Source organism: Crassostrea angulata, chromosome 6 (assembly GCF_025612915.1).
Source record: "Crassostrea angulata isolate pt1a10 chromosome 6, ASM2561291v2, whole genome shotgun sequence".
Taxonomy (NCBI): domain Eukaryota; kingdom Metazoa; phylum Mollusca; class Bivalvia; order Ostreida; family Ostreidae; genus Magallana; species Magallana angulata.
Genome location: NC_069116.1, coordinates 51,774,880 through 51,799,397, shown reverse-complemented (window position 1 = coordinate 51,799,397; position 24,518 = coordinate 51,774,880). Strand labels below are relative to the sequence as shown.

The 24,518-nt window shown below is 34.4% G+C and overlaps 3 protein-coding genes across 4 annotated transcripts; 1 reads left to right on the top strand and 2 right to left on the bottom strand.

Moving 5' to 3' along the window:
* Positions 1-87: 87 nt before the first annotated feature.
* On the bottom strand, positions 88-14,190 carry LOC128189449 (membrane-bound transcription factor site-1 protease-like). 2 transcript variants are annotated; one of them, XM_052861060.1, is made up of 29 exons: positions 14,102-14,190; positions 13,023-13,328; positions 12,498-12,649; positions 11,924-12,029; positions 11,504-11,613; positions 11,156-11,224; positions 10,995-11,043; positions 10,763-10,879; positions 10,460-10,569; positions 10,199-10,315; positions 9,950-10,017; positions 9,672-9,774; positions 9,390-9,466; positions 9,184-9,258; positions 8,617-8,781; positions 8,267-8,363; positions 8,125-8,172; positions 7,781-7,963; positions 7,573-7,649; positions 7,367-7,462; positions 7,184-7,263; positions 6,897-7,089; positions 6,237-6,317; positions 6,029-6,072; positions 5,630-5,707; positions 5,216-5,359; positions 4,631-4,750; positions 4,250-4,376; positions 88-2,657 (listed from the first exon to the last, which is right to left on the bottom strand). In XM_052861060.1, exons 2-29 carry the CDS (start codon positions 13,204-13,206, stop codon positions 2,327-2,329), a joined length of 3,201 nt encoding a protein of 1,066 aa, XP_052717020.1. In that variant the 5' UTR covers positions 13,207-13,328; positions 14,102-14,190; the 3' UTR covers positions 88-2,326. The 2 variants fall into 2 exon arrangements, with proteins under 2 accessions (XP_052717020.1, XP_052717021.1); XM_052861061.1 differs by lacking the exon at positions 14,102-14,190 and adding an exon at positions 14,039-14,060.
* A 63-nt stretch (positions 14,191-14,253) lies between these two features.
* LOC128188839 (uncharacterized) lies at positions 14,254-21,619 on the top strand. Its single transcript, XM_052860123.1, has 9 exons — positions 14,254-14,355; positions 14,612-16,844; positions 17,001-17,115; positions 17,486-17,638; positions 17,978-18,089; positions 18,843-18,974; positions 19,068-19,172; positions 19,605-19,784; positions 20,005-21,619. The coding sequence occupies exons 2-9, from the start codon at positions 14,665-14,667 to the stop codon at positions 20,193-20,195; spliced, it is 3,168 nt and encodes a 1,055-aa protein (XP_052716083.1). The 5' UTR covers positions 14,254-14,355; positions 14,612-14,664; the 3' UTR covers positions 20,196-21,619.
* On the bottom strand, positions 21,616-24,234 carry LOC128188840 (putative tyrosinase-like protein tyr-3). Its single transcript, XM_052860124.1, has 4 exons — positions 24,023-24,234; positions 23,533-23,859; positions 22,959-23,074; positions 21,616-22,680 (listed from the first exon to the last, which is right to left on the bottom strand). Exons 1-4 carry the CDS (start codon positions 24,023-24,025, stop codon positions 21,747-21,749), a joined length of 1,380 nt encoding a protein of 459 aa, XP_052716084.1. The 5' UTR covers positions 24,026-24,234; the 3' UTR covers positions 21,616-21,746.
* Between the last annotated feature and the right edge of the window lie 284 nt (positions 24,235-24,518).

The window sequence follows — 24,518 nt, the reverse complement described above, 5'->3', positions numbered from 1 at the left end:
TTAATAAATTGATTTGACCTAGCGTAAAAAAGAAATAATAGTATTTGATGTTACTTTTGTTGCAGCCGTTAGTTGAAAAAGATGATGTACAGAAGTTTTTATATTTTTTGCATATTCTCAGTAAATTTTAATATATCAGAAGCATGATACGTGTACAATAATTTGGCTATAATCTTAATTGTAAATAAAAAGATATATTTCACATGGTTAACATTTAAATAAAGTACTGAGTGGACAAACAAAAGGTTCTCAAAATATTGAGCAGTATGATATATCTGCATTGTCCAGATATTTGACCTGGAACTTTGATTATATAACCTCATATTCATAGCCATGGGTTCTCTTTCCTTTGAAGTATACCGTAATAGATTTAGTATACTAAATTGAATGTCAGGCATAGATTTCTCAAGACAATATTATTGAACGTGTAAATTATACAGTATACAACTGTAGACCCCTGTGAGAAATTGCACAACAAAGAAAAGAAATGGTTTCAAAATTTTAATTTTTCACCACTTAATCATGACCTTCTGTAAAAAAAAAAAAACTCATCATGAATGAAAACTAAGACATGCCCAAATCCAATTATACATGTTATGATAATCACAATGCTGAACAAAGACTTTTGCAAAAATACTACATGAATTATGTAATTGGGTTTTTTTCACCATATAAATCCAGTAAAGGTTAAAATGTAAGTCCAGTATAAATAAATAAATAAAGCATTTCTGGTTCCCTGACCTACCTCAAATTAGAATCAACCCTAAAAAAAAAATGCAAACTTTTATGAAAGGTATAATTCTGGAATTCACAAATGAAAATCTCATTTCTGTCTCCCCTCATATTTTAGAAAACAATATTATGTCATTCATTAGAAAAATATCAAATCTATGATCAGTGTCATTGAGATGTTTTGAGAGGGGCATTCTTACAGGCACCAGAGTTTTAACAACAACAAGTTAATATTAATTGTTTTGAAATTTCCCCTACATACACCTAGCACACATTTTTCAGGCTGGAAAATAAAACACTATTCATTTATCTAGACCACAATATATATATAAAATTGCAGTAAAATTCTCATTCCAGATATTGGATAATAAGCACTTCATGGTACCACATATGTATAAAAAAAAAGAAAAAAAAAAGAAAGAAAGAAGGGAAATGATGAATAGTGCAAACATTATGAAAAATATGAAAACATTAAAACAAAAAACAAAAATCAAGTAAAAATTAAATGGCTACATGTAGTTAGTAAAAATGGAAACAATAGTTGAGAAAAAAACCACCAGCTAAATATTTCCTCCTTTCCATAGAAACATGATATACTGATAAACATTCATGTACAATGTACCATTCTAGTAAAAGAAATCTGAGACCATATCTGATGACAATAAGTGTATCACAAAAAAAAATCTTTCATATACATGCATCTTTAAGAGTTAAAAATTAATACAGTACAGTAGTTCTAGGCAGCAATAACAGTACATTTTGTATTACTATACACAGTAAAAATCTAGCAACTAGAGCTATGAAAGACATCAGATATTCATTTCCTTTCAAAATTATTAGTGATATGAACCAGTACTGTTAATAAATACTGGTAGTATCATTAGCATTAAATTATACAGATAACCATTCCAATTTTTTCAACAGTTTTTCCGTACTACAATATGTGAAAGGATGAGGGCATTGCATTTAAAATATGGAGAAAATGATGATGTACTAAAGCAGTCACACTGGTTTATTTTACACATGTTAATGATTCAATGTCCGACTAGCTAATAATTTACTTGTGGTATCTACAATGAAAGATTAATAAGTTAAAGAATATTTGAGTTTTGAATGGATTTCTCACTCCCACATGTCACACACATATAAACACACACATATTAATAAAAAAAAATATTTTTTAAAATGTATCCATTTGAAATAGAAATTCTACAGTAAGATTAAAGGGGTATGATCACAATTGAGCTCAACATTTAATTTTTCCATTTTTAAAGTCAAGAATGGTTGACTAGGGTTTTCTTATGCTTGGCCAAAATTTGAATGCCACAAGCTACAAAAAAGATACCAAATTTTGGTCAATCTTTTGAAATGCCCTTCCCTCCTCCCCTGTTGTTAACCATTCTAATTATGATATCAATTCGTGACCATGCTCCTTTAAAAAGATAATCAGACTTTTTCAATGAATGAACTGAATTACATATAAACTATATTCTTAAACAAACAGTTGCATGTAAAGAAACTTCAGAAATAAATCTACTACATGTATTGGGATTTTCTTTATATTAATACATTTGGCATCTAGGAGTATCTTCTGTTAAACACTCGGTCCCTTGGTTCCGTATAATATTGTGTGAAACTTTTTTAAGCGTGGCCTCTTCCGTCGGGGCTTTGAGCGCCCTCTGTAGTACTGATTGAGTAGGAACAATAGTACCAGTCCTGTGGCTATAAAAGCCAGTACAGGGAACACACTGTTGGAGTCTATATCCTGAATGGGCCCCGCCCCCTGTACGTGAGGCTCCGCCCCTCCATAGCCCAGTTTCTCCTTGGTTTCCAGAGATTCAATTAAATCCTCCACGGATTGTCTCCCCAGGGGTAAGGATTCCTCTAATCGAACGGAAAGCAACTTCTGCTGCTGGAAAAGATTCCTGAAAATACAGATGAAACTGACATTTAACATACACATCAGTACATGCACAGCTAATGTGACATACAACTTCCCGTCCCATCATGCTTTGTGACCCATCTCTTACCATGATCATCATGCATTAATAACAAGCACTTGGCACGCAGCCAGTGACCCGTGAAACCAGTCTGTACTTTACCTTTACCATTTACAATTAAATGCATGAAAATATAATCATTTAACATTCCTAGCTTTGCAAGCCAAGGGACTCTGGACCAGTCCACTGTCCAAAACAGGAAGCTGAGTGGACCCAATCATTTGGCTCTCAAAAGAAGTACCATACATAAGCATCATGTACACAGTACAATTTCTTTACGTAAAGTTCTGAATCCAGTTTTGGTACCAGGTACTTTGAAACCGTACTTAATTTTTTTTTTGAGCAAGCCTTTCTTTTTTGTGCTATTTCATAGGTATAAAAACAAAGATGTGCCTAAAACACACTTGATTTAGTATATTCTAAATTGAACTCTATTAATGGCACTTAACAATGAGTGTTGGTGCAGGAAATGCTTACTTTAAGAGGTTCTCTACAATCATTTCAAATAACCAAGAAAAATGAAGGCTAACTTTTATATCATTTACATGTACAGTTGTGTTATACATCCTGTTGCTATTAAGCTAGCTTAGTGTCAGCTTGTGATCTGGAAGTCATCCGTGCAAAACTGGCTGGGACTTTTTACAAATTAAATTTTGATACAAGTTTTTAAATGCAGTTTACAATTTCATCATTTTTATATCCACCAAATGGTCAGTATACCTTTACTAGGTGTAAAATGTATGCAAGAGTTGGTACAGTATATAATTCAGATAACTTCACACTTCAACTTATGATTCATGCCAAATGGAACAGAGATTGGACACCGCGTTTAAATTCACGTGACAAAACCACCAAATAATTTTCATACCATAGCAAAATATTAAAGTGATGTAGCATACAATTGGGAGACAGAGTATTGTGTACTGGTATAAATAAACATTAAATTCACACACAAATTAAAGTTATCTTTAAAATATCTATAAAATAAATAAGCCATAAAATTTCATTTAACAAAATGATTTAAAATATAAATTAACAAAAGCTTAAAATTGAACATTTAAAAACACAAACATGCAACACAAAAAAAATTGTGATCCCCTTCCCCCTTGGAAATTCAGAATTCAATATATATATAAGTACATGTACTTTTACATGTATTTGTACATGTGTTCTAATCCTAAATCCAAAGTAATATTTAACAAAATTATGACTTCTGGCTTTAAGTAGAGTGTATATACATGTAACTGCAAGCATTTTTTGAAAGGATTGGAATTGGTTGTTTTATGAAATAATAGCAATACATGTATTCAGATTTGCATCTCATTTGCCATACTTACTATCTGCATGTCTGAAAAATTGTATTGATGAAAGGGACAACAAATTAGATACAACAGACAAGGATGAAATCAAACGTTCCATAAATATGTGTGGGAGACTATATGAAGCTATTCTACAGGTGTCCAGTGTAAATGTTTAAGACTCTTTAAGACAAAAATTTCCATGTGTATGACACTTACGTTGGTGCTGATTTGTTGATGGGGTGACTCGGAGCATAGATCACTCTCGGACATGTTGGAAGAATTCTCGAACGAGCAGTCCCAAGATGACCTTCAAGTACTTTTGAGTATCTGTGTAGATGATTTCCTAAAGTAACATAAATGAATGGTTAAAAGTGGTCAGTAACTCATGTACAAGTAAACATAAGTTTAAGTAATGCATACACTGAAGCTGTTTTAAAGACTTACACAACATTTTTACGTTTCATTTAATCTCTTAATCATACCCAGAAAATTAACAATTATTTTCCAAAATTTCAATTTTGCACAATATTTAGATATGCTTCCTCACAAAACAATGCTACAGGCACATGAAGTAGTGCCTGTGTCCCTATGTACTACCTTCCATCCTGTTGGGTAACTCCATGGGTGATATGACAGCTTTGTCCTGATTGGAGAACAGCTGTACAAGGTTGTTGTATGCTGTGTACTCCAGTATAGCACTCAGCATCCAGAAACAATCTACAAATAAGACATAACACACATGAATATATACATGTAGCCAGATCACCAGTATTGTTGACAAACCTTGTTAGCTTACTCACCAAGCCCCAGGTGTACTTTTCCTAATTTTAATAAACATTCATTATTTTTAATCCATGTACAGGTACATGTACATGTATGTGTACAATGAAGGAATTTCACCTAAAACAATTCGTATAAATACAATTGCAAAAGCATTCTGATTTCACAATTGAACTTCCTGCCAAATTACAATCACTCAAAGACATACAAAAAAAAAAAACTCTGGTCACTTATTTGTTGTAAATCGCTTCAGCATAACATTATGTCAAAGAAAGCGTTTTTAAAATTTTACTCCCAAGACAAACACCCCATATAAAACTATTAGCATATTTTACATGAGCTATGGGATTGACAGTTCTTAACACTCCATGTAAATTTAACAGAGAGTATCCTTCTTTTTACCTTTCTGCATGTGGCTGTTGTCCAGACAGTTGGAGTCTCCATACAGAACCACTCGCCCACCGCTGGGCTGGACCACGGTTTGATAGACACCCAAGATAGGAACATTCTCATTCAACACGGACGATCCCTTCAACACTTCATGTCCTGCAGAAAAAAAATTGATTTCATAACCAATTCAACAGAACAACGAAAAACATTATTTGTGGTAAGTTACGCATGGTGTCATACATTGTACAAGTAGCTCAGGAAAAATAAGTAAGTGTATATTTGACTGCTTAGAATGTGAAATACTAAATATCAGTATATGTAAAGTTTTCAAACGGTAACTATGTATCCAAGAATATGGTACAAAGTACATGTATAGGAGAAATACAAAAGTAAATCAAATACGAGGCAAAAATGCGGTAGTCTTACCTTGATCTTTGAGTGTCTGAGTGACAATTATACCATCATCCGGAAATTTGGCCAAACTGGTTCCAGATGCATAGTACACTGAGGAAGGAACAAACAAATGTCAAGATGCTAAAGATATATGGATGCATGAAAGTTCTATCGCTGTTGTACCATTCAAAAACATGTACATGTAACTATAGATCCATCACTTCATTTAGATTTGTTTTCAATATTTACTCTGTAAATTCCTTGCATTGCATGTATCTTTGTTGTAGCATTTCCTTTTAAGCTTTAACTTTGAAAAAGAACAAGCATGTGCTGTTGCAAGTATCAAACTTGCAACAGCACATGCTTGTTCTTTTTCAAAGTTAAAGTTATTACATACATGTATATACAAATATCATATGATAATCAACTCACTATCATGATCACCCAGGGTAAAATCTCCCTCGTAAACCTTATCACTGAAAGAAATAAACACATCATTTTTAATAACAATGATTGTATTGAAAAATATCAGTGAATCGACCATCAAAATCTAAAGTCATCATTTTAAATTGGCTAAAAGTTTCCACCACAAATATGTACATGTACATACAGAATGAGTTTTTCATCATTCAATGCTCACCTGAATGCCATTCCCAGAGGGGCTAACAGGTCATTCAGGGCTGGTATATTGACACCTCCTGTATCTGGCATCCACCATTGTCTGATAAACATGAGAAAAAGATTGCAAGAATTGTCTTATCACCACTAAATCAACTCAAAGTGTAAAAACAGTTTATAAATTAGACATTTTCATTCCTTAAGGTACTTCACTACACCGAGACTTATACTTTTTAAGAAACTACGTCACAAGATGGTGATTTAAATGTTTTGTTACACTGTTTGTATCAATCGATTCAGATGTATATCATCATAGCTCAGTGGTTAAAGTATCAGGCTTGTGAACCGCAGGTCATGAGTTCGAATCCGCCTGGGGCTTTTGTTTATGTTTACTGTATGAAATTTTTAAAAATACTATTTTTTATCTAAAGTTGCACATTTTTTCGCCTATTTGATATATATACTTCTTATCCATCATGCTTTCTATCATAATCAAGTAATTGTCTGCTGATTTGAGAAACTATTTCAAGGTGTAGTGAGGCACCTTAAAGGTTACTCAGTTTTTTCATGCATATGTCCTTGTGTTATAATGATATGACTTTGTTTTGAATGACTCAAATAAATGCAAGTAGCATTTAATGAATAGAAAATAGCACATGGGATTATTTTGCTGCATCCTTACCTGGTATTTTCATCATAAAACTTGACTTTTTTCATGACAGTGACATTGTACCAGTCAGCAAATATGACCACTGAGAGCCCGTTATCGATGTCCCTCTTTAGCTTGGTTACTTCCTCCGGGAAATATTCTTCCTCGGCATCTACGATCAACAGGGTCCCGTACTGACTTGCATCAAAGCAGGTCAGGGGCGAACCTATGGTCAGAAAACACAGGTGTTAGTACCTGTTCATGAATTGTTAGTCAGGGTCTATAGTGTATGCACTTAGTGACAGTGACGAATTGCTTACCTAAGACTTCGACAAAATACCCAGCTGTTCTCAGATGATGGTACATATCTTTGAAATTTGTATGAATGTGGTCTCCATTCCTATATAAATAGAAATTTTCATTACTTACAATACAGTTAAGAGGAAAATACATGCAACGAGTACTCAAAGAGAGAAGAGGGAGAGGAAGAGTTTTAGACTGACCAGTCTAACGGATCATTTTTCATCCTCAGGTTGTCTCTGGGGAAGTAGCCTGGGGGATACCTCAGATTGTGGTACTGGTCCCACAGCACCCTCTTACTAAAACGGACACGCCATAGACATCAGCATGATGCTAAACAATTTTCTTTTCATTTATCATTTATCTTTTTAAAATGCTTTTTTGTGTAACTTATATCTATATGAATTACCTTCTTGGCGGTGTTGAAATAATCAGAACTTTCACAGGAAGATTTAAAATGGTCTGTCTTGGCGCAGTCTCTTCGCCCTGGAACACCAAATCAGAGTAACAAAGAGTCCAAAAATTCTAATTTTTACATTTTTTTTTTAATTTCAAACATAAAAACCCAATAAAGGTAGAAGTAAGCTCATACATGTATCTAATCTGATTTGACTTACCTCTGGGGGTGATTCCACTGTCAGAGTTACCTGCCCCTGAGCAATGCCTTCATAGGATGCCCCAGATTTGGCCACAGAGATTGAGATGGCTAAATACCCTGACCAGGGCCACAGAGTTTTGGAGTAGGAAAATGTTACATCAATGTAGTTCCCATGATGTGGAATGTATGGCTCCCAGCGTGGCTAACATCAAATTCATGAATGAAAATCGTCAGCATATTTTCAATGAAATATCAATGATGAGATGCAAAATAATTTTAAATTCAATGATTTGCATCTTATTAGGCTTTGGTAAACAGAGCATAAAAGATTCAATGACATCCATTAAACATCTTACGTCTCACCTTGTTAACTATCACCCCAGATACTCCCATGCCATTTAAAACCGTTACCTAAAAATACAAGAAAGCAGCTTAATAAATATTATGTTCATTTACATGGAATAAGCTTGATTTGATTGGATACAAGGATATAAATCAGTCTCACATTGACTACAACAGGCATGGCTCCATAGTAGATGGGCTGAGAACAGTAAGGCCACATGTAGGGGCATTCTGTCAGGTCAATGTATCCAGGACTCAAACTGTAATAAACAATACACTTCAGATTCAACATGATATCTTCATTTCCCATATGCACATTATTGGTATATATTAAATTACATTGAACAGTGTAGTATAAATAAATTATGTACTTGACTATGTAATTTAACTGAGCTGCAATGTTAAACCACTTTCAGATCATTTTCCATGCTTTATTCTGATCAATTTCTTCACACAAAGGCTTGCTTTTTAGAAAATCTGTAAAACATTTGAAAATGCTGATGTTTTTTGTACCTTGCTTGTGGCTTGTAGGTCCTCAGGGTTTGATAAGCACGAATCAAGTCCAGCTTGCCATGACCTTGCTCAAACATGTTGACCTCTGGTAGTCTCCTGGCGGAGGCCATTAAAGCCTGCTTCATACTGGCCGGGTTAATGATATTCGCTCTATCCAGCACAGCACTGTAACAATGGAAGCATGAATCAAGAACATAATAAAATGAATTAAGAACAAAATACATGTACAGTGTACCGATACATGAGTTACAGAGTTAATTTACAAAAATTTGGTTATGATATGGTAATGTTCTTTAAAATTAATCAATATTCCACATATTTTTCAAAAAAGTTATATACATGTAAATATACAAGAGAATATACAAGAAAAATCATTTTTCTAAACCTCATTCTGATGCGTTGAAAATGTGTAAATGAGAAATTGTGATACCTTCAATCAGGTTGTAGAAACAAATGTGACAAATTTTTTATTTGATTTCCTCATAAATCAGGAGTAAGTAAATGTTTGCTGTACAATATGAATGAAAAATCTGACAATTTTATAATGTCAGACTGCCTGATCTTTACCTATACAGGAGAGTGACGGCTCCAGCCACTACCGGCGAGGCTACGCTGGTGCCCGACAGGGACCTGCATCCACCCCTAAAGAAACATTAACATACTATACATATCGCAATATAATGCAAATGTCGAATGTTTCAACTGGAAATATATCTACTTGGAATTGACAAAAAATATATATATATACTGTTTGTACTATGACATTGTCTTACTTCAGAGCTGATCCACGAACAGCTGATCCGTAGGTAACAATGTCTGGTTTCAGTCTCCCATAGCCATGAGGAAGTTCCTGTAAATACAACCTTGTTACTTAACATTGTAATCTCCCTATATATATCTTGTAACATTTTATCATTATTGCGAACTCCTATATATGTGCATGTATCATGGTAAGTTATGTTACAGAACATGGTGAAAAAATATTTTATAGTGATTGACCGTTCATCAGTTTGAATTATTTTTTAAAAGAGATAATGATAACCATAGATGTTTACCCATGTGGTCATTCCTCTGGAAGAAAACCTTGCTATCTGGTTGTCAAAGTTAATTCCCCCTACTCCTATAACATCCATCTGGTCAGCTGGGTTGTTCAGTGTGCTGTAAAGTAATACATGTACAATATTTTGGGTCTGTAATCATCATGCATTTAAACACATTTTTTCTTACAGTAACAAAATTTCAGCATTATAATTTCTTCAAATAGAACAAGGAAACATGAGCCCTAGATGTGTTTACAAGGGTATATGATCATACCTATACAAACATAACTTACCCATACAGTGGACCATCGTTTCCAATAGCAGAGATCATGATGACTTTGTTGGCTGTAAGTTCCCATACCTGAATATAGAATCAACATTGTAGAAGATGATAAATACATGTACCAATAAGATAGAAAATTTCTAGTTTACATTTTTGTAAAGATAAAATATTGTTCAAATATAATCTATTTTCAGAATAGAATAGAGTTTTATTTTCAAAAATAGTCTGGATATTGAAATACTGATTGACATGCACACACCTTGTCAACAAAAGGATGGTCCATGAAATCTGGTCCCCCAATGCTAAGATTCAGCACATTGATTTTCTTCAGGATGGCATAATTAAAGGCATCCAGGAACCAAGATGTGTAGGACACCTGTAAATCAATGGTGTTGGATGAAGTTCATTGACATTAATTCAAAATACTTGTACAATTCATCACTAATTGTTGGCACAATTTATAAAGTCAACCTTTAATATTTTGACCATGATTAATTCAGTAGTGTAAAACACTGCATACCTGATTGTTTGTGAACACTCTGTACACATGGATGTCAGCATCAGGTGCAAATCCTAGACAATCCTTGTAGCTGGCAATCACCCCTGCCACAAATGTACCATGGCCCAGACCTGCAGCCACAAATAAATTAACGATAAATACTGCATTACTATAGGTTTAAACCTTGCTTACCTTTAAAGATTTTATTTGATGAGAGGTTAATTTGCGCTATTTGTCCAAAAATAGTTTGTCAATATACTGAAGATGCAACTTGTAAAGAGTCAACAGCGGTGAAATGATTGATTGCTTATTTACAGTGCTTACCATCATCAAGGGTTTTTTCGTTAGTCCAGTTGGTCCGGTCCTTGATTCTGCCTTTCTTGAAGTGTGGGTGATTCTCTGAGAGCCCAGTGTCAAATATAGCTACCTTGACACCCGCCCCTGTAAAAAATGAGACCAGACAATTTTACTTCCTATCAATATATTAATGTTTCTGCACCTACTGATTGAGAAAAATGTATCATATATTTATGAAACTTCTTTTCCAAAAATATACCTGTGAATCCCATATTCCACAGAATCTCAGCTTGTAGAGCACTTACAATCTAATGGAAAATGAAATGCGAAATTAATTATTAAATAACAGAACTGCTAATTACCTGAAGTACATAAAATACATAAAGAATACAACTGATAATTGAAGAGTATAGACTATACCTGTTTAGGAACAGCCCTCAGAAGTCGCCTCCCTTTAAATCGAGCTGGGGAATGCCAGTAGGTTGCACCCTACAGAAATTTAGATCACAATTCAAACTTTACATTCATTTAAACATGCCTTAAATTACATATTATCTTGAACAAGTAGAACAAATTCTATACTGTATAGTAGAAGTTCTTCCCGACCAAGTTTGTTTTAACCATCTTTAGCTGGAGATTGTTTGTCATTAGAAATATGGAGGAAGACTGTAACTCTTGATAGTCTTTTCGACCAGGGCGAAAGTTTTACTGACCAGGGATAAAAGACTTTTACTGACCACTGTCTAGGGAGAGGAGAGATTTACTGACCAATGAGAGACTTTTGCGGTTGTGCGAGCGCGAGGAGTGGAAGGTCTGGGGACACATGTTGGAGGACGTCTCATTGCATTCCCTGTCCTCTACCTCACTCTGCTCCACATCTACCAAACAAAGAAACCACTACAATACACCACTGCACAACAACACACTAAACTAATTTACATATCACGTTCTAACATTTAATTTTTTGTCATATTGTAACAGTACCAGTATTTTAAATAAAATTACTCACAATCAATATTCTAATAAGTACTGATATTTTGAATTAAAATTTCCCTTCATCTTATTATATAGGGAACAATCTTTTACTTTTATATATAAGTTATTTAATAAACAATTATTCAATACATTATTATAACTGATGTTTTTTAAAATGTTATATTTTTTAGAAAAGCATTGAAGTTCTGGTACCTTTCACAAACTTGAGAGACCTGGACAACTTTTTGTGGGGAGTGATTCGTTTGATGATTGGGTGACTCTCCAAAGCCTCAATACCAGCATGACTGCCATCATTCAACTGAATTTGATAAAATGCAAACAAAGGACATGTTAATAAATGAAATAAACACAGACATATAATTCATGTACCAGTACTTGATGTATTTAAATACATTGCAACCTTCCTCAGGTTTCGAATCAAAGAACATGCATTTATTACCATTATACTTTTTAGAGATTTACAATGTGCTGTAATAATCAGTCTAAAATCAACCTGTAGACTGAAGTATGGTATCGGTTTCATATAAATAGAAAATTCAACCATTATCACTCATAGTATTGCTAACAGATAAAAAAATTTCATTTCAACCCATTTACCCTCTCTGTCAGTAGACAAATTGAAGAAGTCACTTATTTAGTGATAGGTCAAAAACTGACTGAAGAGAAAAAGCCCTTTATTCAATATAAAAATTGTGTGATATCTATTGGTACAAGCTTCGTTTTATCAACGTTTTGATGAACAAGTAAGTGGGAGTTAATTTCATACCTTTACAACATCAAAGTCACTTGGGTAATCGTAAGCCAGATTATCCCTGGGTATAATCTTCCAGGACAGGACCCCCGAGTCATGAAGGGCAGCGGTCAGGAACCTCTTCCTGGCCTGGGGCTTGTAGTATCCATTGAAGGAAACTATGTACTCTGTAAACATCCCCTTATATTTAACATACATAAATCTTTATCTATATACATATGTTTAAATAATATACATAAAATCAAAAAGCAATTTCTAATTTCATGTGAGTTTTTCTCCTATAGTTACAATAGTGAGCATGTACTAGTATGTACTTCATTTGAAGATTTGATTTAAACATATAAATATATCTTATTTAATAAAAAAAAAAACAGGATTAGAAACACATTTTTACAACTTATGGTTTCTTCTATAATGAAGTTATGATAATAAGTATGGATGAACAGTATTTGGACATGTATGTTAAGTGAAAGTACAGGTATAAATGGTTATTCAAGAAGATTCAAGAAATTTTGTAGGATCAATAGTTATAATTCTTACCATGATCAATGACTGTACTTGAGTAGTCAATCTGAACTTTTTGCACTTTTGAACTATTACAACCCGTTTCTAAATAAACTGTGTTACTGTGAGTGGCATGGCACATTCCACATAAAAATAAAATAAGCAGCGTCAGAAGCATCACAGAGTGTCTGTAGAAACATCCACGTAACCATGAAAACATGGGGAATGAACTGAAGATCGAATCAACATCTGACTATATGTTCTATACAACTTCTTCAAAGTCTTCCATTGCTGAATGGTTTTCTTGAGTTCAAAATAAGGAATTTATCCACCTTTCCAGACCTATATGAATTAAAACCAGATATCAGTAATTTATAGACAGATTGTTAAATGATTTATAGTATAATTAATGATACCGGTACTATATGTCCAATATATGTTTTTTGCAGTTCCAATATTTAATTGATGTGGATATGACATCATATCTTAAATTCTTTCATATAAGCCTTCAAGAAAGTTATATTAGTAATAAAGCTAATGCTTCAGTAAAGGGATGGGAGAAATAATGATGGACCAGTCCAATAGAATGTTTTATCGCTAAAATGGATGTCCTACAAACCCCACTTCTGATGTGCGCTTGTCCCAAGGCACTGTTAGATTATTCTATCTTACAAGTATGCATCTACTGGCAAATGGGTATCTATAGTAAAGCTTATTATGTCCCCTGAAATTTTGACAATTATAATGTCAGTTGTGAAGTCCCATAAATTCATCAAAATAAAAAACCTAGCGATTCACATTTCCATAACTGTAGCCTAAATTGTCGATATATCTGTTGGACTAACGTTATACACACTAAAGTCATTTGTGCATTCGTTATACACACTAAAGTCATTTGTGCATTCGTTATACACACTAAGTCATTTGTGCATTCGAAAACAATAGGAATTTAAAACTTTTACAAACAAGACAGTAATGGTGTAAACATGGCATATCTTGAATTTAAACACGCATGTAGAAAACCTATAACTGTTTAAACAAGTTAATAATACATAGTAAAGGATAAAACATTCAATGAAAACCACTTCAATGTCCATCCTATTAATATCACAGACCTTTCAACATTCTGTCATCTCACATGTCTGAGTACTTCAATTTCTGTCATACTCAGTTGTAACAGTTTCGGTGATTGGCTCATTGTTTTGGATTCCATTAAATAACTTATTCGGAATACCTTCAGCTTATACCAACTCATCACATAACAAATCTAGAGGAGTATCTGAAGTATTTTGATTCAATATGGCGGAAGAAAATTGTCCCAGACGAAACAAATAGAAAAGGAGTTATATATTCAGCATCTAAGTAACAGGTATGCTATACAGTTCGATTTTGTGTAGCAAAAGCTTTCAATATAGAACCTGTATCGGGCTTTTTCTTGTCATACAGATTTTGTTTGTGTTAATTTTTGGACAATATTACCCACCCCCATTTTCTGGAAACGTCATGTTTGACATTTAAGTTGTTCGCAATTTTTTAACAAACCAAGCACATAGTCGTTTATCTTTTAATTAATTACAATTGTTACTAGTCTTGTTCACGCTAAATAAAATATTGTTATATTTTAGAATGATAACCCTGATGGTAACGGAAGAAGGAATGGTGGGATGTTTAACCAAGTATGAATAAAGGTAGACATGAGGCTCAGAGAGGAAACAACATGCCGACGACTAATCAAAAGTCAACTGAGTTCCCTTGTCAGAATGGGGCAGAAAGTCCCATGAGTCAGTTTTCCAGTGAGAATGAGAAGTCATCTCCAGAATCATCCGAGAAACGTAAAGAGAAAACATTCAATCCAGATTTTTCGAATGAGGGTCATAATAGATTGGTAAATGGCAGCAACCCATCTGTCAACGGGCCTGTTAATGGATTCTTACATGATGACACAGATACTCATAGGGCAACTACAGCATCTGTTAGCTCGCAGGAAGAAGTTACTGCGTCGGGTCATTCTTCAAATTTTGTTGTGAACTGTAGCCGCTGTAGTAAATACAAGAGACCCCCTCAAGTCAATGGGTCACAGAAGAGACAAAAGTCACCAAAAGCAAGTAGACCTAAGTCTATGTCATGGAGTCGTGTTGTCAAACACAGAAGAGATCAAAGAGAACACGAGAAGAAAACTGGTTCAAAGTCTAAAAAAGAAAAATACATGTACCCAGAACTTGACTCTAGTTCAGATGACTCATGTTACTGTTTCAGTTCTCCAGAGAATGGGGAGGTACACAGTTATGATAGATCATCTACAGAATCTGAAGGAGATGACAAGGAATATTCAAGAAAAGATGGTAATTCTAAATCCAAACCAAATCACCACTCCAGGACAAGTGAACAAGTAAAATACACCAATGGTCATCATGAACAAGTTCATACTGTAAATTTACCACCTAGGTTTGAAGATATGCCAATAACTGCCCCCTTAGCAGTCCCGGAGGATAGCGATGGGTCTTCTCAAAATTCTGGTTGTGATTTTAAAGAAAAAGAGACAGATGTTGGAAGTGATCAAAATCAGTTGTCTGACACCAACCATGGAAACAAAACCAGTGATGTTGAACAAAGTATAATAGGAATAGGTATGCTTGAAATTGAAAAAGAGGTTGAAAATGTTTTCACTCATGTATCCAGTTCAGAAAGTTTGGAGGAGATTGCAGATGAAGAGAACTCGAGCGAGATTCCTTTGAATAGAGGTGGTTTGGTTGTAGAGGAAGTGACTGTACCTTCTAGTTCAGAAAGTCTGGATGAAATTGGAGACTATATAGAAACAGATTTTCCTTCTCGAGCCAGTCGTCACATGTTTGCATCTAGCTCAGATCATTCTTCAACATCTAGTGATGAAGATGAAGGATATGGAGTTAATCAGGAAAGAGATTTACACAATAAAGAAAAGAAGTTATCTTCAAGCCAAGGTCTGCAAATCAGTGAAAATGGAGAGAAACAAAGTAATGAGCCTCAAAGTCCACAGTCTTGCCATGACTCCCATGATGATAAAAAAGATTATTCACAAATGGATGAATTGGAAGCTTTTCATACAGACTCATTTGCTGATGTAACAGCAAATTTATGTTATAGCATGGAAGGTCAGTCGTCAAGTATTGCATACACCTGTAGGCCAAAGTATGTAACAAAGAACAGTGAGGAAAGCAGTGAAAAGCCAGGGTCAGATTCCTCCCACATGTACTCGCCAGAAACAGATTTCTTGGATTCTGTTGACTCTGACGTGCCCACGTCTGCTTCAAGCTTGCAGCAGATGTTCTTGTTCAGTCAAGACTTGGACAATCCTAGTGTGATAGGCCATAGAAATGGTGAGAGAAATTTGTCCGAGTTCTACATGTTTGATCCATTTGGTTACGCATCCAATGATCTACAAGGTGCTGAAGGAGGGGTTACAAATGACTTGAGCATGAGAAGACATTCATTTGAGTTTGATGATGTTGAGTGCAATATGGAATCTTATGACCCTCATCTCTGTGTAGATGACAATGAACATTTTAATTATCTGGATACCTACAAACATGGAAAAGTGCCACAAGCCAATTTTCAAAATTCAGAAAGCAACAGACAAGAGAAGGTGTTTTTTAAAGAACTGGAAAAAGAGAACAGGTCAACACCCCATTGTGATTCTTCCGATGAAGAAGAGAATTTGAGTTTCCGTCTACAAAGGGAACATCAGGGTAACGTTCAACTGGGACATTTTCCTCAAGAAAATGGACCTTGTATGGTACTTGAAGATCTGGAAAATCCAACACATGCTGTGAGAAATGCAGTCATTATGCCCCTGCCAAATAAACTGGATGAATCTTCAGGGTAATGTTTGTTCAAGTTCATTTATGTAGATTATCCCATAACTACTAACTAGTGCAGTTACACTTTCAGCAATCATTTTTGAAGTACTAGAGATTGTAACAAAGTAAACATAAGCAATTTTTTATTTATATTTGGCATGATTTGTTTCACTTCTAGGGAAAGCTCCGAAGATCCAATCTATGAAGATATTGATAGTTTAGAGGCCTCTCTGTCCTCCATAGATAATTTACATGCAGTGCAAGAGGAAAACACTTGTGATACTTATTCGAAGGTACACATGTAGTGTGTGCAATCACAATTTTATTATTCAATATGCATGTTGTGTTTTTTTCCTCAATTGATACAAATCAATAATTTATGAAAAATCCGATTAAATTTTGGAGAATAATTTTTTGAAATATATTACATGTATTCTGGACTAGTGAGGGTTTTTTTTGTCATCATAATTTGAAAATTTGATTTTTATTCATTTTGATTTCTATATTAATTATCATGTAGAATAAATGTAGTAAAACATGTTTAACACTTTGCATATAGTGATTTCACTGATAAGCTTATATAAATAATAGTAGTTATGCGTCTTTACTATTCATTAAGATGTGCTTTGTTGAGTCATTATTTATACACCTTTGACATTGTAGGGAATGTGTAAGTTTGATCGGCGTAGGCGTCGGGGGAGGCGACCAGTGGACGTAGAGAAGGTGATGATCTGGCATGAATACGAGGCTTACCTGTTACAGGTGAAACAGATCGGAACATCTGCCTGTGGCCCCACAGCGGTGCTAACAGTTCTGGTGGGTATATAGTATTGTTTGGTGCATCAGCAGAAAATGTGTATACAATATATTGTAAAAATGTATTGAACACTAAAAAGGAAAGTCTTAATTTTTGCATATCACGATTTTTCATTAGAGTTTGGATGAGGAAGTCTCAGTCATATAGGGTTTAAATATGCCAGAATCATTTTTATTTCTGCTTGCATTAAGCTTACATTTAAATTGATATTGATTTGATAGATACATATAGCTTATGTAATTATTGACAACTTGAAATAAGTGCTAGATATATGAGTACACAGTCATACGTTTTAATGAAGTAATTAATTGTGACAGGAAGTTCTATTTCATTTACAGAAAGCTTTTGATTATCAAGTTGATAAGGAAGAAGTATGCAAGAAAATTGTAACCAACATCAGAATGGAAACAGCTCCGATCAGTTACTATCTGTTCTCCAGATCAGTAGCAGGTAAACTTGTAGGGTACATAAATCACTCAATTCAAGCAAAGTCACCAAACAGAATCTTTGTTTTTTACTTGTATCTTGAAATTTAATACAGGCTGAACAGCTCAATAGTACATGTATTGAAATATTAATCTTATAAATACATATCTTGTGTTGTTTTATTAAATGAAAAAGAATGTGAGTATCGGTTTTCACAATTACACTATCAAGATATCAAACACTAAAGTGTTTGGCAACCTAGGCCTGCTTTTTCAATCTGTTGTGTTGTCAAAGCTAGAAAAAGATAAATGAAAAAAAAAACCTGAATATTGAGTGTATAAAATTGTCAAATAGCAAAATAATTGTTGAGCTACAATCGTGGTTTATAATCGCATGTAAAATTGAAATATAGGAAGGACATGCATTAATTTCTATATTAGAGATTTAGAGCCTTTAAATAGGATGACACTAAGAGTTCTTGGTCCATCACTTACTTTACAGTAAAACACGCTTATAGCGAACATGCTTAAAATGAATTGACATTTATAGTGAAGTGATATTCATTCCCCCTGTGTTTCAAAATATTGTGAAGCTAGCAGATATAACAAACTACGTTTATAACGAAGTAAAATCGCCCATCCCTGGCAGTTCGTTGTAAGCGTGTTTTACTGTATATGATAACATGGGACCATTTTAAAATTGACACAACTTTTATGAGATTCTACGCTAGGTATACGAATTGTTGATTATTTAGGATTTTTATGATGTTTTTTTTAGGTACGACAGCTCAGCAGTTGATTGAAGGTATCCACAGTCTGACCAGAGGCACCATACAGGGTAGATTTTTCCACTTTTATCCAGCCAGAAAAGTAGAGCTACTCAAGTGGTTAGGTGGTTGGATCAAGAAAGGTAAATTTGGATTAATAGTAAAATAATAGTTATTGCAAATTTGTGTTTTTCGTATATAATACATGTACTTAAAAAGCCATTTTGTAATATTAGGTGCTGTGCCCATAGCAACATTGAATTTACAGAAGGGGGTAAAACCTGGATGGACCATTCCTGATGCTTGGCATCATCAGATGATATACGGAGTCAGTTCCAAAGGTATAAATAGAGACTTCCAATTTTATATAAATAGAGACTTTCAATTTTATATATTGGTAGCCTAAAAAGTTTTCCTTTTTTCATGCCACTTTGTATGAAAATCAATGACTTTAATTCTTGTTATAGCTCACCTGAACTAAAGATTTAAATGAGCTTTTTTGATCATATTAAGTTAATCTTTCTGTTTATCCAATTTTTTTTTTAATTTTAATTATCTGTGTTTTGCCTGACAATGTATGCACCATAAAAAAATATCATCGAAACATTTTTACCAGTATAAAAAATCAGACCAAATAAACTTAATCCAAACTCTGCAGGCTTCTAAATGGAAATACAAGAATTAAAATTAGAGAGGGGATGACTTTTTTGAAGTACCTTTATTTATTTTGAGGTTAATTTAGTCTAAACATTTTTTGGGGGTTATTTTTTCAGGTGTATATTTGACAAATCCACTAGAAATAGTTCCTGAGGAGACGATCATGGAACAGCTGACCAGTGATTCTATCCTCTTGGTCCGGCGTCAGGACGTGGTCAATCGGTTCCGCGACTGGTCTCCCCTCAATGATCTAATCACCAAGAACGACAAGAGATGGAACGATATGAATGTTTTAGGTACGCATCATCAAGTCATGAAAACTAAATAATAATCATTTGTATTGTCATTAAATACATGCACTATTATGTATGTGTAAGAAAATCTAAGTACACTGTAAGTGGTCCTTTTCTTACATTTCCTTGTTATCACACTTATGAGAATGTTATCATATAAGAGCCTCAAACAATGCTATTTGTACAGACTAGGAGTAAGCCTCTGTTTGATCTTTGATTTCAGGTCAGGTGGTCAACGTGCTTCGTGATGCCTGCACCGCTATGTATCAGCAACCACCCAATTATCGCGCCCAGCTAACCACCCATATCTCGATCCCTGCGGCCTACAAAGCTGGTATAACTCTGTATGTTCGTCAAAACACTGAAGTGGCACAAGAGCTTTTTAATGCACCTGAGCTAGAGTTTAAGGACTAGGAATGCTCCGTCAACTTTGACCTCTCCTGTATCATCACCTTGGTAACTTGGTGCTTTTCAGCATTATTTCAGGTGGCTTCAACTTGAGTCTTTCCGCATATTTTCTTTTCAAACCAATGCCTAAAAGTGCTGTTTGTTACTTTTAACTGTTAGTGGTTGTGTGCATGGACTTTTGTTTTATTACTCTTACCAGTGAAACTTTAATCTGAAGTTCTCTATAATTTTGAGTCAATATTAACATATGTTAGATATGTTCTTTACTGTAGGTAATGCCCTCTGCTAAGACATGGCTATTCATCGTGTATATTAATAAATGTATGTACCTGTTGAAAAATTCCACTGAGGCAGTGTAATCAATAATTACCGTTATAACATTGTAAACATATGTACTGTACATTTACAGGTTTGGAAATTCTCTTAACAGAAATATTAAAATATATATTTGGTGATTCATTTGACCATATTTTGTTGTCATGTATTTCAATAATGCATTGTATTGGTCGATGCCTGTTTTAACAGTGTTTCAGTGTGATGCAAGATGAATTCCATTTATCATTACATGTAATAAACATCCTTTTGATTTCATTTTATTAGAACTTGCTAATGATTGTGTGAATATTTTGCAAAAAAAAAACGAAGCCCTCATAACTGATGATATTTGAATTAGATTTATGGATTCTAAATCATTATTTTTCATGAGAACAAGACAGGCATAACAAATAGAATTTAATGTATGATATGATAATTGTACATACTTGTAGTATTGAAAGTCGAACATAATGTGTATTTTGTGGATTCCTACACTTTCACTAGTGCTTATGAGACTCGGCACACGTTTAGTATACACTGTAAGGTAATTCTTCCAATGGATTCATTGCCTTTGCCTTGAAAGCTTGTTATTTTTCAAAGTATTTGTACACTGACTTCATCTTTCAAGATTTTATGAGATTTTATCCAACTCTTTATTTTTTTGAACAAGAACTGCAGGTCTGATTGTAATGATTTTGACCAAAGATTAACTTTATTTTTACATGTATCTAAATCTTCGTTTAAAGTGTGGCATGGATGTTTACAAGAATGATATAAACCGGTTTACTGTGAGAATGACTTGACGACTAGTGAGGAGGGAATTCTTTGTTTTACTGAGGAGAGAGTCCATTACTTTCTTATGCTACATAATCATGTTACAGAATCGCTACAAAATAGTACTGTGGTGTTCTCAATATTGGGTTGTTTGTGGTATTAAATCAATGTATTTTTTCTTCCCTTTACCATTGCTATTTAGAAAGGATTTTGCAAGTAGTTAAGATGGATGCATAATAAGATTATGTGTTTGTATTCTTTATACATTTATGTATGTATGTATGATCAATGATGTACTTGTGTACATGCAATGCAAAAAATAAATCATGCTAGACTCTCAATATTAGATTTGTTTACTATTTTAGTATATTCCTGTGAAGTGTGACAGACATTACAGTAGTTTGTGAAAACTTTCGATAACTTTTCTTGGGATAAACCCATGCTCAGGATGATATACACGTCATTTTGTTAATTTAAATGAGACATGTAAATCTCTTTGGCTTTTTGCAATGCACTGCTCTGACTGACATTTTCACTGTACATAGCTGTGCTTTGTCTGTCTTTTAAGGGGTATAAAAAATCGCTGTAAACACTGTGAGAAATGCCACTGTTTAAAAGTGATGGTATGTAAAGATTGTCCAGTTCCTTCAAACCTGAGTTAAGTGTTCTTGACAGGGTAGTGTCTTTTTGTTTGTCTTTATTGATGGATTTCGTCACTTCATCCTTTGTTTTGGACACGCATGTCCAGGTTGAATGATCACATCTCAAAAACTTAGATCCACACTCATTTTGACCACTGTTCCCACAGGAAGGCTGTCGATACACAACATTCTTGTTCCATACATCACTAATTCCATCAATCACCACCAGATTTCCAAGTCCCATTGGAGCAAATGAAGCATGGTTCCTCCTGCCATAGAATTCTGGGTAATCTTTAGTAGGGTCTATCTCTTTTGAGCGTTGATGGACTCTAAAATCTTCCCACACTTTATCAATAAAAGTGTGGAGAACATAAAAAACAGGGTCAAAAGCCCCTATTTCTATCTTTCTCATCAACCCACCAACCCAAACATGTACATTATTGTGAAGTTGTTCAAGATTTTTACTTGACTTGGTATCAGGGTAACTGATGTTGCCAAGAAAGTCCTCCTCTAGGATGTTTCTCAGATCATGAACACTCATGAGATGCCTCAGGGAGGACACTTGTCGATGGAGCAGCCCAAAGCCAAACTGAGTGTTCCAGCCCCTAAAAGGTCCTGTGTTCACTTCCCCGTCTCCATTCCCTAGAAATAAATCGGACCATATCACAGACTCGGAGGGGTGGGAGAGAGGCTGATCTAGAGTGCAGTCCCAATATGGTAACGTTGCGGTTGGTATCATCTGCCTCAAGGCATTTTCAAATCTGTCAGCAACAAAAAACCAGAAGATAATGCGTTGCCAAACGGACATGATATAAAAAAAAATGTTAATCAAAACTAGCAGTTGAGTTCATTTACCTGTACATGTAATTATTACAATTACCATGTACATCATTATCTGTCAATACTCAAATGTGATACATGAATTTACATCAAAACAATATTTACACTATTATCTGTAACTACTACTGGTAGATCTATACAAGTGCAATTAGCATATGACCACACAATATATTTATTTTCCTAGAAGTATTTTACTTACAGTAACAAGAAGACCCTGTGCCAGCCCAGGAACCCCGGCCCCCCGTGAGCGGCTGTGTTACTGGAGGATCGAGAGTGGATGTTGGCCAGAAGGTCATACTTATTCAAACTCACTGTCTGCATGATATGAAATAGATAAATATGTAAACAGTTAATCTGAACATGCTTACAATAATCAACCTTTTTTAAAAGAAAATTTGGTTTCAATAAAGAAAAAAAAACAAGAATTACTTGAGAAACACGGTACCTAATTGTTGCATGTAGGTCCCAGGTGAGACAAAGTCACACAATTTGACCTTTGACCTCTATCAATGACCTTGATTTTTTTCTGACATGGACAAAATAACTGACCTTTTTTGTCATTAATTACTTGACCAAAATTTATATAAAATCTCTATTTCATTGGTTTAAAGATATGGTTTAATTTAATTACATTAACAGTTACTGGTAATTGTTTCCAACAAACACTATACATGTACCCGGTACTACGTCTAATGATCTTCAATCTTAGGGAACATAATCAAAATTAAATTCTGGTAATCAATAGTGAAGTTTTTAAGGATGTGTATAGCTACCGTATCATTTTTTAGCATGTTGACTGCCCTGTGAAAGTACTCCCTCTCTTCCTCAGTCAGCAGACGGTACTCTTTTCTTTCTCTTGTCTCCCCTTCCTCTGGCAGAGAGAACAGAGAGTTCAGCCATGTGACGTCTGCTTCTGTCAGTGGGAACTCAAACCTTGGATCTGATGTTGCAAACATTGACTCATCATGGATGTCAAAGTCCAATGGCTGTTCAAATTCTACAAACTCTACTCTCACTGTTCCATTGGTGTTGACAGGGTTGATGAAGACACCTTGGCCAACAGTTTGAGTTCCCCATTGTAATAGCAGAAAACACAATATCTATGAACATTAGGAAAAGAATTTAATGAATTTCCTTTTTTCTTTTGATAGGAAATGTCATAGCTTGGGATATTTGTACAATAGCAAGTTCTGTCACATTAAAGTAAATGCAAGAACATGTAATTTGTATGCACATTTAGTTCAATTAAATTCAAATACATACCATATTTCTATGTCACTACATTTAGTCTCTTCCACTTTTTTGATCCAAAGCCCTTAATCATCCTAAACACAAGAGCATTGGTTTCTCCTAAATACCGTCTATTATATAGGAACTTCTAGATGTTCAGGTACACGCTTTTGTTCCATGGCCTGAGGTCATACTATGTGTGCGTTTTACTGATGATTAAGTCCTGTAACGTAATCTAACCGTGTCTTATGCAAGCTGTTTACTCAGGGTTGGGAAAAAAATTTGTAGCAACAAGTACAAACTCTATATATGAGCTGATCTAAGTGTTCTTGCAAAGACCGAGAAAAATGTAGCCCAGGTAGAAATAGTTCACATTCATGTCTTTGATTTTTTTCTGCTGATAATTTGGAAATGTAAGTGATTTAAGGTGGTATGGTACATATGTCGATATCAATGTGGATTAAAGTACATTATAATAAAACACTTTCACCGATTAAGAATTTTCAAAATACACAATATTAGCCAAAAA

Coding starts and splice junctions, on each gene's coding strand:
- LOC128189449 (XM_052861060.1), bottom strand. CDS start 13,206: ATGTTTTCATGGTTACGTGGATGTTTCTACAGACACTCTGTGATGCTT. Junction 11,614..11,923: donor GTCTCTCAAGTTTGTGAAAG/GTACCAGAACTT, acceptor TTTGTTTGGTAG/ATGTGGAGCAGAGTGAGGTA. Junction 4,377..4,630: donor GTTACCCAACAGGATGGAAG/GTAGTACATAGG, acceptor ATGTTACTTTAG/GAAATCATCTACACAGATAC.
- LOC128188839 (XM_052860123.1), top strand. CDS start 14,665: ATGAATAAAGGTAGACATGAGGCTCAGAGAGGAAACAACATGCCGACG. Junction 18,090..18,842: donor GTTCTCCAGATCAGTAGCAG/GTAAACTTGTAG, acceptor TGTTTTTTTTAG/GTACGACAGCTCAGCAGTTG. Junction 19,173..19,604: donor ATACGGAGTCAGTTCCAAAG/GTATAAATAGAG, acceptor TTATTTTTTCAG/GTGTATATTTGACAAATCCA.
- LOC128188840 (XM_052860124.1), bottom strand. Junction 23,075..23,532: donor ACATGCTAAAAAATGATACG/GTAGCTATACAC, acceptor CATATCATGCAG/ACAGTGAGTTTGAATAAGTA. Junction 22,681..22,958: donor CACAGGGTCTTCTTGTTACT/GTAAGTAAAATA, acceptor TGTTGCTGACAG/ATTTGAAAATGCCTTGAGGC.